General features: G+C 49.7%; 1 protein-coding gene across 5 annotated transcripts in view; it reads left to right on the top strand.

The window, feature by feature from the left end:
- Nucleotides 1-18012, top strand: part of ttc29 (tetratricopeptide repeat domain 29) — a 666158-nt gene that overhangs the window by 376035 nt on the left and 272111 nt on the right. For all 5 annotated transcript variants that reach the window (XM_038791952.1, XM_038791953.1, XM_038791951.1 and 2 more), the window contains one exon: nucleotides 1276-1399. In XM_038791952.1, coding sequence (XP_038647880.1) covers nucleotides 1276-1399 — 124 coding nt within the window. The remainder of the gene's footprint in view (nucleotides 1-1275; nucleotides 1400-18012) is intronic.

The raw sequence follows: 18012 nt of genomic DNA, 5'->3' as shown, positions 1-18012 counted from the left end.
GGAGTGGACTCGATGGGCCAAATGGCCTTACTTCCGCTCCTATGTCTTATGGTCTTATGGTCTTATGGACCAAAAGACGTGGACGAAGTGTCGTTGGACGAAATGACGTCGGACGAAAAGACATAGCACCGCCCAAAACATATGGGCGTGGTTCGCTGGGCTCCCCGAGCACCTAGCACACCTGCCTTCTCCCCCGAAAAACCTACTCATCCTTGTCCCAGTCATGTGGGCCCTATGCAGCACCTTGGACTGTATGAGGCTAAGCCTCGCACAGGAAGAGGAGGAATTCACTCTCTCCAGGGCATCCGCCCACGTCCCCTCCTCAATCTCCTCACCCAGCTCCTCTTCCCATTTACCCTTCAGTTCCTCCACCGAGGCCTCGTCTACCTCCTGCATTACCCGGCATATGTCCAAAATCCTCCCTCCTCCAACCACACCCCCGAGAGCACCCTGTCCCGTACCCCACATGGGGGCAACAAGGGGAACCTCTCCACCTGCCGCCTGGCAAACGCCCTAACCTGCATGTACCGAAACATGTTCCCCGGGGGGAGCCCAAACTTCCCCTCTAACTCCCCCAAGCTCGCGAACCGCCCCTCCACAAACAGGTCCCTCAACCTCCTAACCCCTACCCTGTGCCAGCCCAGAAATCCAGCCCAGCAACGGCGCCGTTACCAGCGCCTCCAGGCTCGTGCCCACACAGGACGCTACCTCCATCCTCTTCCATGCTGCCCCTTCCCCGTCCAGTACCCACTTCCGCACCAGCGCTGCGTTGGCAGCCCAATAGTACCCACATAGGTTGGGCAGCAGGTAATTTATTTTAATGATATTGGTTGAGGGATAAACATTGGCCAGGACGCCAGGAGAACTCTTGTGCTCTTCTTTGACTAATGTCATAGGAAATTTTATATGTGTCTCGGGGGTAAAGCCTTGGTTTAACATATCTTCCTAAAGATGGCACCTCAAATTGTACAACAGTCTCACCTCACCACACTGAAATGTCAACCTAGTTTAAGTGTTCAAATCTCTAGAGGAGGAAGTGTTACTATTAAACCACAGTTGATATTAGTTGAATGGTATCACAAAGATACAGAGAATGCCAGGTTGGAAAACAAAGAATATACTGAAGTTTGTAAATTGCTCTTAAGTATACTTGTGTAAATTTTCCTCATTTTAAATTTTTTCAATTTTCTTTTTGAAATATTTCAGTTTATCCTACTGATTTCTACATCAAATTCACATTGAATCAATACCATTCGAACATTTTGTTCCCCTTAGTACAGGACATTCTGCTGAAGCTCTTGAATATCTGAAACAGTTTCTGGCCCTGGCAGAGAAAAGTGATGATAAACGGAGTCTGGTGGATGCCTGCCGCTTTATTGGAATTATGTATAATAATCTGGTAGGTACCAGTCTACATATTTGGGGGTAGAAATTAGACCTCGGGGGCGGCACGGTGGCACAGTGGTTAGCATTGCTGCCTACGGCACTGAGGACCCGGGTTCGAATCCCGGCCCTGGGTCACTGTCCGTGAGGAGTATGCACGTTCTCCCCATGTCTGCATGGGTTTCACCCCCACAACCCAAAGATGTGCAGGGTAGGTGGATTGGCTATGCTAAATTGCCCCTTAATTGGAAAAAATAATTGGGTACTCTAAATTTACAAAAAAAAAAGAAAAAAAAAAGAAATTAGACCTCATCCCATTTTACAGGTGAAAAAATCACAGTGATAATCTTTGAGATCCAAGGGTGCCAGAGGAACATATGACCTGAAATTGGGTCATGTCATTTTTCAGGGTTCCTTAACAGTTGTCTAAAACAAACATTAGGTCCCTGAGTAATTGTCTAATTGTGTAATTTTTAAAACAGAAATCAGACTTCTGGATTCTTCAGCTGACATTGCAAACTAAGTAATGACCACCAGTACATAACTTCAGAAAGGCAGAGGGCGGCACGGTAGCACTGTTGCTTCACAGCTCCAGCGTCCCAGGTTCGATTCTCCGGCCCGTGATGGGCCGAGTGGCCACCCATTTTCGGCCAGCGTATATTACACCAGGTATTTGCCGGGGGGACCTGGCTGCGCAGGCGGCCTCCGGGGTCCTCGAGGGGGCGCGGGGGGATCTGGTCCCGGGAGGTGTCCCCATGGTGGCCTGGGCCACGATCGGGGCCCACCGATCCACGGGCGAGCCTGTGTCATGGGGGCACATCCGTGTCGGCCGCTGTGGTCCTCCGCGATGGCCGACGCGGAGATGAACCCCCCCTGCACATGTGCTGGGACGATGCCAGCACACGCTGGCACTCCCGCGCATGCACTAAATCGCGCTGGCCTGCGGAGACCCTTCGTTGGCGTGGCGCAAACCACTCCGGCGCCGGTCTAGCCCGCCTCGCCGATTCCCACAGAATCCCGCCCCTAAATCCTGGAACGTTTAGCTGCCAATCCTGTTCTTCCCTCAACCAGGTCTCTGTATTGGCAACAACATCATTGTTCCAAGGACTGATCCAAGCTCTAAGTCCATCTGCCTTACCTGTTATACTTCTTGCATTAAAACATATGCACTTCAGGCCACCAGACCCGCCGTTTTCAGCAACATCTCCCTGTCTGCTCTTCCTCAGAGCTATACTGGCCCTATTCCCTAGTTCTCCCCCAATTTATTCACCTTCTGACCTATTGCTCCGGTACCTACCCCCCACCATACTAGTTTAAACTCTCCTGTGTGACACTAGCAAACCTCGCGGTCAGGATATTTATGCCTCTCCAGTTGAGATGCAACCCGTCCTTCTTATACAGGTGACACGTGCCCCGGAAGAGCTCCCAGTGGTCCAGATTACCGAAACCCTCCCTCCTGCACCAGCTGTTTAGCCACGTGTTTAGCTGCGCTATCTTCCTTTTTCTCGCCTCACTGGCACATGGCACAGGGAGTAATCCTGAGATTACAGCCCTAGAGGTCCTGTCTTTTAACTTTCTGCCTAGCTCCCTGACCTCCTGCTGCAGGACCTCATGCCCCTTCCTGCCTATGTCGTTAGTACCAATATGTACAACGACTCTGCCTGTTTGCCCTCCCCCTTCAGGATGCCCGCTACCCGTTTGGAGACATCCTGGACCCTGGCACCATACCATAGGGAGGCAACATACCATCTTGGAGTCTCTTTCACGTCCACGGAAGCGCCTATCTGTGCCCCTGACTATAGAGTCCCCTATGACTATTGCTCTTCTGCGCTTTGACCCTCCCTGCTGAACATCAGAGCCAGCTATGGTGCGACTGCTCTGACTGCTGCTGTTTTCCCCTAATAAGCTATTCCCCCAGCAGAAATATCCAAAGGGGTATACCTGTTCGAGAGGGGGACAACCATAGGGATTTCCCCTGATAAGCTATTCCCCCAGCAGAAAGCACCTATCTGTGCCCCTGACTATAGAAGTGTTCAAAGCAGCAACTGTTATAAGTATGAGTGGCTTCCTCAAACTCCCTGCACAGCACAATGGGCTCAAAATACCTTGACAGCCTTTGAAATGCAGATCGTCCATTCAATTTCACACAGCAATACATTGCATTTGCCAGAGATTGGCAGTTTTATTACTCCAGAGACAACTGCTTGGTGAATTGTTCATTGATCTTTCCCTTCATGCTTGAATGCATCTTCATTACCCTGCTTTGTGCTAACCACTATATTTATAGACACATGCTGTGATGGACAGTTCCTCACCACATAAAAAGCAGTTAAGTGCTTAGACTTCCTCTTTTTCACAGCAGGAAGCACTTAGCTGTCTTTGATATGGTGCCTCTGATGAAGGGGTCGCTATTGGGGAAGTCTGGTGGGAGGTCTTTGCTGGGGGTATGATGGGGGGCAATTGGTGGGTCTTGTGCAGCACTGGGGCTGTCTTTTGGAGGGCAGGTGTTGTAAAAGTAGACATCAGTTAAGTTGGCATGGGTGCAGGGCACAGTTTAGTTATAAGGGCTAGGGCACAAACCTGTCTATATTTGTTCACAATAAACAGCCGTGACTACTGTGACAAACTGCCTTGGTGTTCTGTCTGATGGACGTGATGAGTGGGCTGGCCTGGGCTGGCCAGGGGTCGGGCGGGAATGGGCGGATGTTGGTGGGTGGGGAATGGGCGGAATCTGGGTGGCCTGTGCTTCCCACCCACCTCGCGGTGCCCCCCAACCGTCCCCACCACCGCAACCCCAGGGGTCCGATGGGACAGTGTGATGGAATGGCCAGCTCGCATGCAGGGATCACCCAGGTGGACAGTGGAAAGTGCTACCATGGGGAGGAATCAAATGTCGACGTACAATGCGGATCACCAAAGCTCATCGCAAAGCGGGTTGTCATCATCCTCCATCCCATGGACCTGATCCGGTGTTACTGCCAACCGAGGGCCCCCAACCCATAGTGCGGCCGGTGGGTATCACAGAGGGGTTTTCAGGTGAGGCCTGGCTGGAGGGGGGAATGGGATGCGGTGTCCATGCCCCTGGCCAGTCCCCCTCCCCTCTACCCCCATCTCTTAGTCAGTGAACCTGGAGGCAATCAGAGTGGCCTATGTGCGTTGACCCTGGCACACACGTCATGTGGCCTACCATGCCTGCCTGGGGTCCATGTTATGCCCACTCTCGCCTTCCTCCGCATCCTCCTCATCGGACGAGGCCCGGCATTCCATCTCCTCCAACAAAACCCCCTTTGCTGTCCGATATTGTGAAGGACGTTGCAAGCTCCCATGATGCAGCCAACCCTCTCAGCATCATACTGGACGGCCCCTCCAGAGCGGTCCAGGCACCTGAACTGCATCTTCAGGAGGTCGAAGCACCGCTCGAGCATGCCCCGGTCTCTGTATGGGCATTGCTGTCATGGATCTCCGCATCGGTCTGTGGCCTCCAGATAGGCATCAACAGCTACGACTGCAGCGGATAACCCCTGTCACCTGTCATGATATGCAGACATGCGCATAATGAGATACAGACAGACAGCTGATGAACACAGAGAACAGGACAATCAGCAGGCTGAACACTTGGGGGTGGTTTCCCACTATAAAAGGCATGAGGCTCTCACACTCCGCCTCTTTCCACTGGGGACATCTACAGAGTGAGTCAGTTGTATATATCACATAACAGCTACAGCACGTGGCTAAGAGCTAGTCTGGTTCAGTCAGACAGATTAATCACACTTAGATTAGCAGAGAGTCAAACTCACAGAGAACTGAGCTAACTGTGTGACAGGTTCAATAAATCAAATTGAACTAACCACAAGATCTGGAGTATATTTCAGTTATAGCTGCATCCAGTTCCAGCCCGTGTTATCTCAGTGTGCCTAACACGACATGGTACCAGAAGGCTGCTAACCCTAGGTGGTTTGCCTCAATCTATTCCGTGATGACCAGCAAATGTATCCCGGCACCATGGAGAAGATCCAGGCTCCTCAACAGCTGCAGACCTCCGGCAATCTCAGTGCCAACTGGCAGACTTTCAAGCAAAGGTTTCTGCTGTACATCAAAGCCTCAGACCTCGAGGGTGCGCCTGATGCAAGAAAGATTGCGCTTCTCCTCTCAAATGCGGGGGATCAAGCCGTTCAACTCGTCTAACTTCACCGAAGGCCAGGACAAGACAAAGTTTCAGACCACCCTGGACAAGTTTGATAATCATTGTCAAGTGAACACCAATGAAATCTTCGAGCGCTATATATTCAAACAACGTACACAAGGTAAAGATGAATCTTTCAACTCCTTCTTAACTAATCTCCGTCTACTAGCACTGTCCTGCAACTTTGGTGATATTGCTGACTCCATGATCAGAAACCAAATCGTTTTTGGAGTTCACTCTGGTCCTCTGTGAGAGCAGCTTTTAAAAATCAAGCATATGACCCTGTCAGTCGCGATTGAAACAAGTACAGTGCATGAGCACGCCAAAAATCGGTATTCACCATTCAAATCAGCTGAAAATGAGAAACGTGCCTCCCACGAGGCAGAGAGTGTGAAGGCCATCGCCCGGATGCAGCGCCTCAGCATTGATGAAAGTGGCCATTTTGCACGCTCTTCCCAAGCCCCACACATGCGTGATGCGAATGGGATAACGGAGCGGCCGATTACCACACTACGCAGGTGCGAACGTCTGCCGACCGCACTGCGAATGTGCGACGACGCACGGAGCGTAACAACGTCATGACGTGCCCGAACTGCGGCACCGCCCACTTAAAGAAACATTGCCCTGCAAGAGGCAGGCGATGTTTAAATTGCAGAAAGCCTGGACACTGTGAAGCCTTGTGCAGATCTGCACCACCAGTCAAGGGCCAGCGCTCCCAATTCCAACGCTGGCTCATTCGGAGTGTCCAACAAGGTTTACTGGATTCTGATCCTGGCAGTACAACGGATCCAGAGGACAATTGCCTGGAGTCCCCCTACCATGTGGGCATCATTACCACACGTGAACAAGCCTCACCGACATCCTCACGGAGCCTGCCCATCTTCACTGTGGATTCTGAAGACGAATGGCGTGCGGTGATGCAAGTAAATCAATGCTCTATCCAGTTCAAGCTGGAGACGGATGCTTCTCACCAATCTCCTTTCACAGGCAGATTTCAATCGCATCAAGAAGCCACCCGAGCTCCTGGACAATAACGGCAATGCCATCACAGCACTGGGATCTTGCCATCTGCTCGTCTCCAACAGGAGCCATTCGCACAAGGCAATGGTTTGAAATCGTCAAGCCAGAGAGCGCCTCCCTGCTCGGCGCACATGCATGTAAGCAGCTAAACCATGTGCAGCGGGTCTACACAATGACCTCCCCCAATGTGGATCTTCAAGCCGGCATTGACGATATCCTCGCTTAGTATCAGGATGTGTTTCACAGGATGGCACTCTGCCATATCGGTACAAGAACCTGCTATGGCCTGATGCCATGCCTGTGGTCCACGCACCACGCCGGGTCCAGGCTCCATGAAGGAGCGCCTGAAGGCGCAGCTGAAGGATCTTCAGGACCAGGGCATCATTTCCAAAGTTATAGAACCGACTGACTGGGTCAGCTCGATGGTATGTGTAAAAAAGCCTTTGGGGGAGCTGCGCATCTGCATTGATCCCAAGGATCTCAACCGGAATATAATGCGGGAACACTACCCCATCCTGAAGCGGAAGGAACTCACATGTGAGATGGCACACGGCTGGTTTTTCACAAAGTTAGATAAGTCACATGGATTCTGGCAAATCCAGCTGGATGAGTCCAGCAGAAGGCTCTGCACCTTCAACACACTGTTTGGCAGTTACTGCTGTAACCGTATGCCATTCGGCATTGTCTCAGTCTCGGAGATCTTCGGTAGAATCATGGAGCAGATGATGGAGGGCATTGAAGGGGTTCGTGTGTATGTGGACGACGTTATCATATGGTCCACAACCCCCGAAGAGCACATCTCTCGATTCCAGAAGGTATTCCACTGTGTCCATGCCAATGGCCTCAAGCTGAACAGGGCCAAGTGTTGCTTTGGCATGTCGACACTTAAGTTCTTAGGTGACCAGATATCTCAGCAGGGTGTGCGCCCGGACACAAACAAGGTCAAGGCCATCAAAGCCATGAAGAATCCTGAAGACAAGAAGGCAGTGCTGCGCTGCCTAGGCATGGTAAACTTTTTGGGCACGTTTATCCCAAACCTGGCCTCACACACCACAGCCCTCAGACACCTGGTGAAAAAGTCTGCTGCCTTTGAGTGGCAGGCAGCTCATCAAGCAGAGTGGTTGGAGCTGAAAGCCAAGCTCACCACTGCCCTTGCATTGGCATTTTTTGATCCTGATAGGGAAACAAAAATCTTGACTGATGTGAGCCAGGACAGCATCGGCGCAGTGTTGCTCCAGCGCGATGACACCTCATCCCGGGCACCAGTTGCCTACGCATCACGGCGATGACACCCACTGAGCAGCAGTACGCCCAAATTGAAAAAGAATGCCTGGACCTTCTCAATGGAATTCTCAAGTTCCACAATTAAGTCTACGGCCTGCCGACGTTCACTGTCGAGACGGACCACAGGACTCTGGTCCACATGATCCACAAGGACCTGAATGACATGACGCCCCGGCTGCAGCGCATCCTCCTCAGACTCAGAAGGTACGATTTTGAGCTTGTATACACGCCTGGCAAGGAGCTCATTATTGTGGATGCCTTGTCCCGCTCCATAACCTTGCCTGCTGACCCGCCGGCATTCATCCAATAGATCGAATCACAGGTGCAGCTGTGGGCCAGCAACCTCCTGGCATCGGATGAAAAGGTGATCTGCATTCGCGATGAGACACGCAAAGACCCTCTTCTGCAGCATGTCATGCTCCACCTCGCCAATGGCTGGCAAAAAGGGATTGCCCCTCAATTCTTCAATGTGAAGGACGACCTGACAGTGGTTGATGGTATCCTCCTCAAGCTGGACCGCATTGTCATTCCACTCAGTCTCCAGAGCTTGGTGCTCCGGCAAATCCACGAGGGACATCTGGGTGTCGAGAAGTGCCGGCACAGACCCAGGCAAGCTTTCTCCTGGCCTGGGATTAGTCAGGACATCTCAAATTTGGTCCTCAACTGTCTGACCTATCAATGCTTCCAGCCAGCACAGAACAAGGAGACGCTTCAGCAGCACGAAATCGTGACGTGCCCGTGGTCCAAGGTGGGCATCAACCTCTTTCACGCCAATGGTCGTGATTATGTGTTTATCATTGATTATTTTTCCAACTACTCAGAAGTCGTGAAGCTCTCAGACCTCACATTCAAGACCGTCATCAAGGCCTGTAAGGAGGCGTTCTCCAGGCATGGTATTCCACTCACTGCAAATCAGCAGCCAAGAGTGGTCAAGATTTGCCCAGTTATATCAGTTTCATCACATCACTTCCAGCCCACGTTACCCGCAGTCCAACGTAAGGTTGAGAAAAGGATGCACATAGTGAAGCAGCTCATCTGCAAGGCCGCGGATTCTGCTTCTGACGTCAACCTTGCACTGCTTGCATACAGGGCAACCCCTCTGTCTACCGGCATGTCACCGGCTCAACTCCTGATGAACAGGGACCTGCGGACGACTCTTCCAGCCATACACGCCTGATCTGGATCACTTCCCGGTGCTGCAGAAGGTACAGAAACTCAGGGACCGGCAAAAGCAGGGCTATGATGCTCATGCCACTGATTTGCCTGTGCTATCCCCGGCGGATGCTGTTCGGATCCAGCTACCTGATGGAGGCTGGTCAGCTTCAGCTGTTGTTGTTCGGCAGGCTGCTCCCCGATCGTATGATGGCTCTGTTGTGCGGTGAAGCAGACGGGCACTGCGCACAGTTGCCGCCCGCAACCACATTCTTCGTTGTTTCCATCTGTTATTGTGCCACCTCCTGATACCTCGAATCACGAGGCCATCAGTCCGGCTTGAATCCCGCCCATCAAGGTGCTCTCGTTCCCACCACCACCTCTCCGGCGGTCAACCAGGATCAGACGCAAGCCTCAGAGACTGGACTTATGAACATTTGTTTTGTTTGCTATGTTCTGTTTTCACACATTAGACACCTGTTTTCACATGTACATATGATCCCATCTGCCATTGTATGTAAGTACGTTAGTTTTTCAGCCTACACATGTAAATACTTTCACATATGCTGCAGAAAAACATTTCAAAAGGGGAGATGTCATGATATGCAGGCATGTACATAATGAGATACAGACAGGCAGCTAATGAACACAGAGAACAGGACAATCAGCAGGCTGAACACTTGGGGGTGGTTTTCCACTATAAAAGGCATGAGGCGCTCACACTCCGCCTCTTTCTACTGGGGACATCTACAGAGGAGTCAGTTGTATATATCACATAACACCTTCAGCACGTGGCTAAGAGCTAGTCTGGTTCAGTCAGACATAGTAATCACACTTAGATTAGCAGAGTCGAACTCACAGAAAACTGAGCTAACTGTGTGACAGGTTCAACAAATCAAATTGAACTAACCTCAAGGTCTGGAGTATATTTCAGTTATAGCTGCATCCAATTGCAGCTCGTGTTATCTCAGTGTGCCTAACACAACATCACCCAGGAGCCAACCCCTCACCCCGGGGGTGTCTTGAACATATCAGGAATCATCGAGTGTGCCAGGGTGAAGGCGTCGCATATCGGGTGCAGAGGTGAATGATCCGCAGCTGATGGTCACATAACAGCTGCAAGTTCATTGAGTGGAACCGCTTTCGGTTGGTGTCGAGTGGCCTGTCATCTGCAGGTACCCGTAGGGGGGATGCATCCCATTGATCACCCCTGGACCCGGGGAATCCCATCGATGGCGACGAACCCCGCTGCCCGGGCGTCCTGATGGGTTTGGTCCACATTGAAATAGATATATTGATCTGCCTGGGCATATAGGGCCTACGTGATGGTGCTGTTGCACCTGTGCACCGAGGTCTGTGAGATCCCTGACAGGTCTCCACTCGGTGCCTGGAAGGACCCTGTCACCTAAAGGTTCAGAGCGACCAAAACCTTGATGGCCACCGGGAGCGGGTGTCCTCCCCCATACCCCAGCGGTGCCAATTGTGTCACCATCTGGCAGATATGTCACACTCTCTCTCTGCTCAGCCGGAGTCTTCGACAGCATGCCCGGTCCGGCAGGTCCTCGAATGACAGGCAGAGTCGGTACTCACAAGGCCTCATGCGGTACCTCCCTGGAACCTCCTCCTCCTCCTCAGCCTGTTCGGTGGCTCGCTCTCCATTCTGCGTGGCTGCCATCTACCCCTCTGCTGCGCGCACCTCTGTGGCATGCTCCACTGATGCACGCTCTGCGGCTGCAGCTTCCTCCACCTCCTCATACCTCATTCACCTGAGGAAGGAGCAGTGCTCCAAAAGCTAGTGTTTGAAATAAACATGTTGGACTTTAACCTGGTGTTGTAAGACTTCTTACTGTGCTCACCCCAGTCCAACGCCGGCATCTCCACATCATGTCCACCTCCTTGAGCAGCACCCACTCGTACAGCCGCAGGGGATTCCCCAGGGCTGCAGCAACGAGCAGGAAGGTCATCAATGTCCATTGTCTGCAGGGGGCGAAAGGTCGACCTGTTAGCGTTGTGGATACCCCCGTGCCCACCCAGGTCCACCGGGCTATATGGTCACCACGGTTGACACTGTGAGATCCGCATATTCCGTGTCCCCCCCCCATCCCCGCACCCCTGACCCCGTCGGTGACGAGCACCGTGGGGGCCTCTGGCCCTGGTGCCCGCCGCTGATGCCAGGGGGACTGTTGGCTAGCACTGCCGTCTCCAGGGGCTACTGTGGGTGTTGCAGTGGGTGGGCCGCCTGTGGGTGGCAACCAGGTGAGTAGGGGGTGGGGTGCGAGGGGGATGGGTGGTGATGAGAGTGGGGGTTGGGGTGCATGTGAGGGGCTGGGGTGCATGGGTGTGGCACCCATGTGGCTGGTGTCACACTGCAGAACCAGGAGTCAAGGTGGGTGGTCAGTGGGTGTGCAGCCAGATGGCCACAGTAATGGCGGCCTGTGCCTGGACACTGCCCCAGTCCCGTAGCGGGGGGGGGGGGGGAATCACTCCGGCCACTTGGCCTGCTCCCCCCATCCCCCCACTACCCTGGCAAGGCCCCCCCACCCAAGCCAACACGCCAGTGTTCAAGCCGGCAGCCCGCAGTCGCTCCTCTCTCTCTCCCAGTGCCGGCTTGGACGCTGGTTTCATGATTTTTAAAAGCACAAGAGAACCACACCATCAGGAACTCGGCCCACTAATGAAATGCAAATGGTGTTTACTGTATGTTCAAATACGCATTGATGCCGCTGTCAAGGTGACGGCGAATCGCAATTTGGCATCAAATCGGCGCGTGCCATGATTTTGGCGTCAGAACTGATTCTCCGCCCAATTGCCTTTCCCAATTTCGGCATCGGCCAACAAAGAATCCGCCCTTGGTCTCCAGAACAGTATATCCTGCCTTAGTCAATTTTTGGAAAACTTCCACACAGTATTTCTGTGCACTTGAATTTTACAAGTTTCCTCTTATCCCTCTTTTTAGATATTGACAGACCTGCTATGCATTTCCAGTGTTTTCAACTACCAGTTCAGATTTTCAATATTCAGTTTTTTAATCATAAATACAATAACATGCTCAATTGGCTTCATCATTGAGATCTTCCATAAGCCACAAATGGTGCGGTTAGCGATAGAAAGTTGAACATAAAAATAATGTACTGTTGGAGAAATTAATGCGACTAAAAGTTATTAAATACCCTGGACCCTGATAATCTATAGTCCAGAGTGTTGAAAGAGGTGGCTGTAGAGATAGTGGATGCATTGATGATCATTTTCACAGTCACAGAATGAGAGGTCGGCCATTTAGGACTGAGATGAGGAGGATGGTGAGTTTTTTGAATTCTCTACCCCAGAAGCCTGTGGAGGCCCAGTCATTGAGTATGTTCAAAACAAAGATGAAAGATGTCTAGATATTAAAGAGATAATATTAAGAGATATGAGAATAGTGCAGGAAAATGGTATTTAGGTGGAAGATAATCCATCATCAAATTGATTGGCGGAGCAGGCTTGAGGGGCCAAATGGCCTACTCCTGTTCTTATGTGCATATGAGCGCGATCAAACAACTATGTCACACCTGACTTGGTGAGGCAACAAGGCCATTAAATCTCATGACAGGCCTCTCACAAGATTAGTGATGCTCGGAATGCCTCGCGAGCTCATTATATCTCGCGAGGCTTTCCGAGCATCACTAATCTTGTGAAAAATTATCTAAATGAGCCATTCAGCTCAATTAAATATGTCGCCGTCCAATTTTCCCAAGCCCAGGAACGAACGCCCACACTTGGGAGACCTCGCCATGGTGCCATTTAGCACTGGTCCACACAAAGGCGTAACGGCACCTGGGAGGATAATCTAGGCCATCAAAGTCCCCAGGCGGTCAGGCTCTGGCATTCCTGCTGCCACTGAGGAACCTTGGCACCTGGCACCTTGGCACTGCCACCAGGACACCCTGGCAGTGCCACCTTGGCACTTACAGGGTTCCTTTGTGGCACTAACAGGCTGGCAAAGGCACTGCCAAGGTGCTAGGCTGGCAGTGCCGAGGTGCTCGGTGCCAGGTAGCCCATCATGGATCAACCCCGGGGCGGTGTACCCTGCCCTTAAGAAATGGGATGAGTGGGGTACCCTGTCTTTAAGAAATGGGGTGAGGAGGGGCTCGAGATCTCCCTAAGAGTCAAGTTAGAGCAAGGGGGGGGTGTCTGGCGGCTGTGGTGAGGGATCGAGAAATCAGGGTGGCATTTTAAAATGGCACTGCAATTTCTTTCTGCACTGACGAGCTGAGTGACGGTTCTGGCAGAGAGTTCCTCGCCAAGACCAAAATAATCTGAGTCCCGTTTGATAGCAGGGTTGTTCTCGGCGCCCAAAATGGGACTCTGCTTTTGTGCATTAAATCGCGCCCTGTGTTTTTAATGTGAGTTCCCTTGTAGCCCTGTTCTCTGCTGAGATGTCCCTCCAGTAAAATTACCACAGTGAAGTCAAAGTATATCAGTGAAGTGAAGATGTGTGTTGGTGGTAATCCTAGTGCTTTTCAGTACTTTCGGCATCTTGGAGAGAATGAACAATAAAGGAAAACTGAGGAACTTTGTAAGGTGAATTTAAATTGTGTGGCAAAGAGTGCCTGCAAAATATGGCTGAATGTTTCCGGGGCTGGTTTAGCACACTGGGCTAAATCGCTGGCTTTTAAAGCAGACCCAGGCAGGCCAGCAGCGCGGTTTAATTCCCGTACCAGCCTCCCCGAACAGGCGCAGGAATGTGGCGACTGGGGGCTTTTCACAGTAACTTCATTGAAGCCTACTCGTGACAATAAGCAATTTTCATTTCATTTTTCAGGAGACCAATTTGAGCTTCCAGTCAGTATGCAGAAACTAAAACTGTGCTTGTCTCCATATTGGTTAGTGGACAGTTTCACTGCCAACACAGATCTCAGTTGAGCATTTCACTCTCACAAATGGCAGTGTGCTCGGGGCTGCAGAGATGCCCTTCGCTTAAAAAGTCATCTTCACAAATGGGACTTTATTAACAAACATAATAGACATTTGAGTTACATTTTTTTGGCAGTAATAATGACATTGACAATGCTCTTGTTAAAAAAAAATTTTGTACAAGCTCCTTGTCCCTTAAACATTCATTAAGATGCTATTTGTATGATATTAAATAGAAATGGATTTAAAATGCACTGCACTGCTATTTTAGTGACTTTTTTGTGCTCAACATTCAATCACAGCTTTTTAACTGCTGTACTTCCTTCTCTGAAATAATTTTGAAAAAATATTTTCAAAAATAGATAATTATAATAAAATGAAAATCGTATCAACAACGGTAAAATGGTTTGCTAATTGCACAAACTATAGATTGTGGCAATTAGTTTGATATGATCACAGCAGCATGACACTTAAGTAATTTTAAGAAGCTATAAATCATTATATAGTCAAGGAGCAAGATCAGTGATTATTCAGACTCCAATGTGTATTAAATGTATATTTATTAAAAATCATTTTCGACAATATTTTCTGTTTGAAGATTAATTTTCATAGAATCATAGAATTTACAGTGCAGAAGGAGGCCATTCTGCACTGGCTCTTGGAAATAGCACCCTACTTAAGCCCATGCCTCCACCCTGTCCCCGTAACCCCACCTAACCTTTTTGGACACTAAGGGCAATTTAGCATGGCCAATCCACCTAATTTGCACATCTTTGGACTGTGGGAGGAAACCGGAGCACCCGGAAGAAATCCACGCAGACACGGGGAGAACGTGCAGACTCCGCACAGTGTCCCAAGCCGGGAGTCAAGCCTGGGACCCTGGAGCTGTGAAGCAACTGTGCTATCCATTTATTTTAATTTAATTCCATAACTGCCAAATTGCTGCCTCACAGCAAATGTTATCTTTTCTCGAAATGAGGAAAGAACAGCTTGAAAACTAGCGCAATTTGCAACTAGACTGGGGTGGGGCTGAGGGAGTGGGAAGCAGGATTGGTAAAGGGTGGAATTGCGATATTTTCCCCACATTTCTTTCATGCACAGCACTTGTTTCCCACCCTTTTTGCAACCCTCCATTTTGTTCTCCCCTCACCACTCCCACCGTTCTTGCTTTAAACTTGTTACATTGTTAATTTCTTCGAGTCCTGATCAACACACAGACCTTGTTGGGTTTGCTTCTTCATGTAGCATAAGCTGCTTCCTTGATGTATGCTCTGACAAAGGAAAGTTCAGACTTGGAGCTAGATTTAACACATTTATTGAACAGTTAACAATTCTCCTACTTGGGTTTGACTCTCCTGCTAATCTATCTATAGTAACTCAATCTAACTAACCAGTCTGCTCTAATCCATGCGGTGGGTGTGATGCTTCCCTGATCTACCCTTGTCTCTCTGAGTGTCGCCGAAGGAAAGAGAAAGAGCATGTGTGCCCTGTCCTTTTATATGGGTAGCCCCCTTGTGGTAGTGTCATCTCTGAGTGTGTCGTGAATGCCCATTGGTCGTGTCCTATCTTACTGACCTATTGGTTGAATGTCTGTGTATCATGTCTCTGGTGCTCCCTCTAGTGTTTATTTAGTCCCAGTGTATTTACATTAACCCCATGTGTATTTACAGTGCCTTAGTGTATCTAAATTAACCCCTTGCGTATTTACAGTAATGCATATCACCACAGACCTGACACTCTTGCTCTCTCACACCTGCTGCCTCACATGCCGCGTATTTCCCGCATTTGCTGTTTTCACTTGCAAACAAATAATAGTTGGTTGCACCACTGAAGTTTGGTCAGGTTCAGAATTTTAACTGAAAGGGAATTTGAATTTACCAGTTTGCTTTATAATATTCGGGTCATCAACAAAGCGGTTACCTGTTACGTGTCATGCAGGCAGATGTACTCACCCGGTCAGTGGACAGGAGGAGTGAGTCCACACAGTGAACCTGATTGTGGATTGTACAGCAGCCCCATCCCTGGCCAGAGCCAGCAATTTTGGACTTATTCAGTACTGAAAGCAAGCATATCGCTGATATCAGGAAACATTGCATGTGTTACTTGCAAAAATAGAGAACAAAAATGTGAAAACATCATTCTACTTCACACTTTAGGTTCAACGGAAAAACCTTACACATCCTCACTGTCAACAGGGGTGGTACCAGGGGATTGGAGAGTGGCAAATGACGTGCCGCTGTTCAAAAAAGGGAATAGGGATAACCCCGGGAATTACAGGCCAGTTAGTCTTACTTCGGTGGTAGGCAAAGTCATGGAAAGGGTACTGAGGGATTGGATTTCTGAGCATCTGGAAAGACACTGCTTGATTAGGGATAGTCAGCACGGATTTGTGAGGGGTAGGTCTTGCCTTACAAGTCTTATTGAATTCTTTGAGGAGGTGACCAAGCATGTGGATGAAGGTAAAGCAGTGGATGGAGTGTACATGGATTTTAGTAAGGCATTTGATAAGGTTCCCCATGGTAGGCTTATGCAGAAAGTAAGGAGGCATAAGATAGTGGGAAATTTGGCCAGTTGGATAACAAACTGGCTAACGAATAGAAGTCAGAGAGTGGCAAATATTCAGCCTGGAGCCCAGTTACCAGTGGCGTACCGCATGGATTTCAGTTTTGCTGTTTGTGATTTTCATTATTGATTTGGATGAGGGAGTTGAAGGGTGGGTCAGTAAATTTGCAGACGATACGAAGATTGGTGGAGTTGTGGATAGTGAGGAGGGTTGTTGTCGGCTGCAAAGAGACATAGATAGGATGCAGAGCTGGGCTGAGAAGTAGCAGATGGAGTTTAACCCTGAAAAGTGTGAGGTTGTCCATTTTGGAAGGACAAATATGAATGCGGAATGCAGGGTTAACGGTAGGGTTCTTGGCAATGTGGAGAAGCAGAGAGATCTTGGGGTCTAAAGTTGCCACTCAAGTGGTTAGAGCTGTGAAGAAGGCCTCTGGTGTTCTAGCGTTTATTAGCAGAGGGATTGAATTTAAGAGCCGTGAGGTGATGATGCAGCTGTACAAAACCTTGATCAGGCCATATTTGGAGTACTGTGTGCAGTTCTGGTCGCCTCATTTTAGGAAGGATGTGGAAGCTTTGGAAAAGGTGCAAAGGAGATTTACCAGGATGTTGCCTGGAATGGAGAGTAGGTCTTACGAGGAAAGATTGAGGGTGCTGGGCCTTTTCTCATTAGAACGGAGAAGGATGAGGGGCGACTTGATAGAGGTTTATAAGATGAATATAAGAGGTTTATAAGGGGAATAGATGGAGTAGACAGTCAGAGACTTTTTCCCCGGGTGGAACAAACCATTACAAGGGGACATAAATTGAAGGTGAATGGTGGAAGATATAGGGGGGATGTCAGAGGTAGGTTCTTTACTCAGAGAGTAGTGGGGGCATGGAATGCACTGCCTGTGAAAGTAGTTGAGTCAGGAACATTAGGGACCTTCAAGCGGCTATTGGATAGGTACATGGATTACGGGAGAATAATGGAGTGTAGATTAATTTGTTCTTAAGGGCAGCACGGTAGCATTGTGGATAACACAATTGCTTCACAGCTCCAGGGTCCCAGGTTCGATTCTGGCTTGGGTCACTGTCTGTGCGGAGTCTGCACGTCCTCCCCATGTGTGCGTGGGTTTCCTCCGGGTGCTCCGGTTTTCTCCCACGGTCCAAAGATGTGCAGGTTAGGTGGACTGGCCATGATAAATTGCCCTGTGTCCAAAATTGTCCTTAGTGTTGGGTGGGGTTACTGGGTTATGGGTATGGGGTGGAGGTGTTGGCCTTGGGTAAGGTGCTCTTTCCAGGGGCCGGTGCGGACTCGATGGGCCGAATGGCCTCCTTCTGCACTGTAAATTCTATGATAATCTATGATTAATCTAGGACAAAGGTTCGGCACAATATCGTGGGTCGAAGGGCCTGTGCTGTGCTGTATTTTTCTATGTTCTATGTTCTATCCTCACGTTTCACTGTTGACTTAATGTAAGCATTTCAGTCCAAGCCTAGAATTCCAAATTCCACTATTATGACTTAATTTTAACACATAAATGTTACTGTTATGT

This window comes from Scyliorhinus canicula, chromosome 3 (assembly GCF_902713615.1).
Source record: "Scyliorhinus canicula chromosome 3, sScyCan1.1, whole genome shotgun sequence".
In the NCBI taxonomy this organism is placed as follows: domain Eukaryota; kingdom Metazoa; phylum Chordata; class Chondrichthyes; order Carcharhiniformes; family Scyliorhinidae; genus Scyliorhinus; species Scyliorhinus canicula.
Note: the sequence above shows the minus strand (reverse complement) of the source record. Positions and strands in the feature narration are given on the sequence as shown.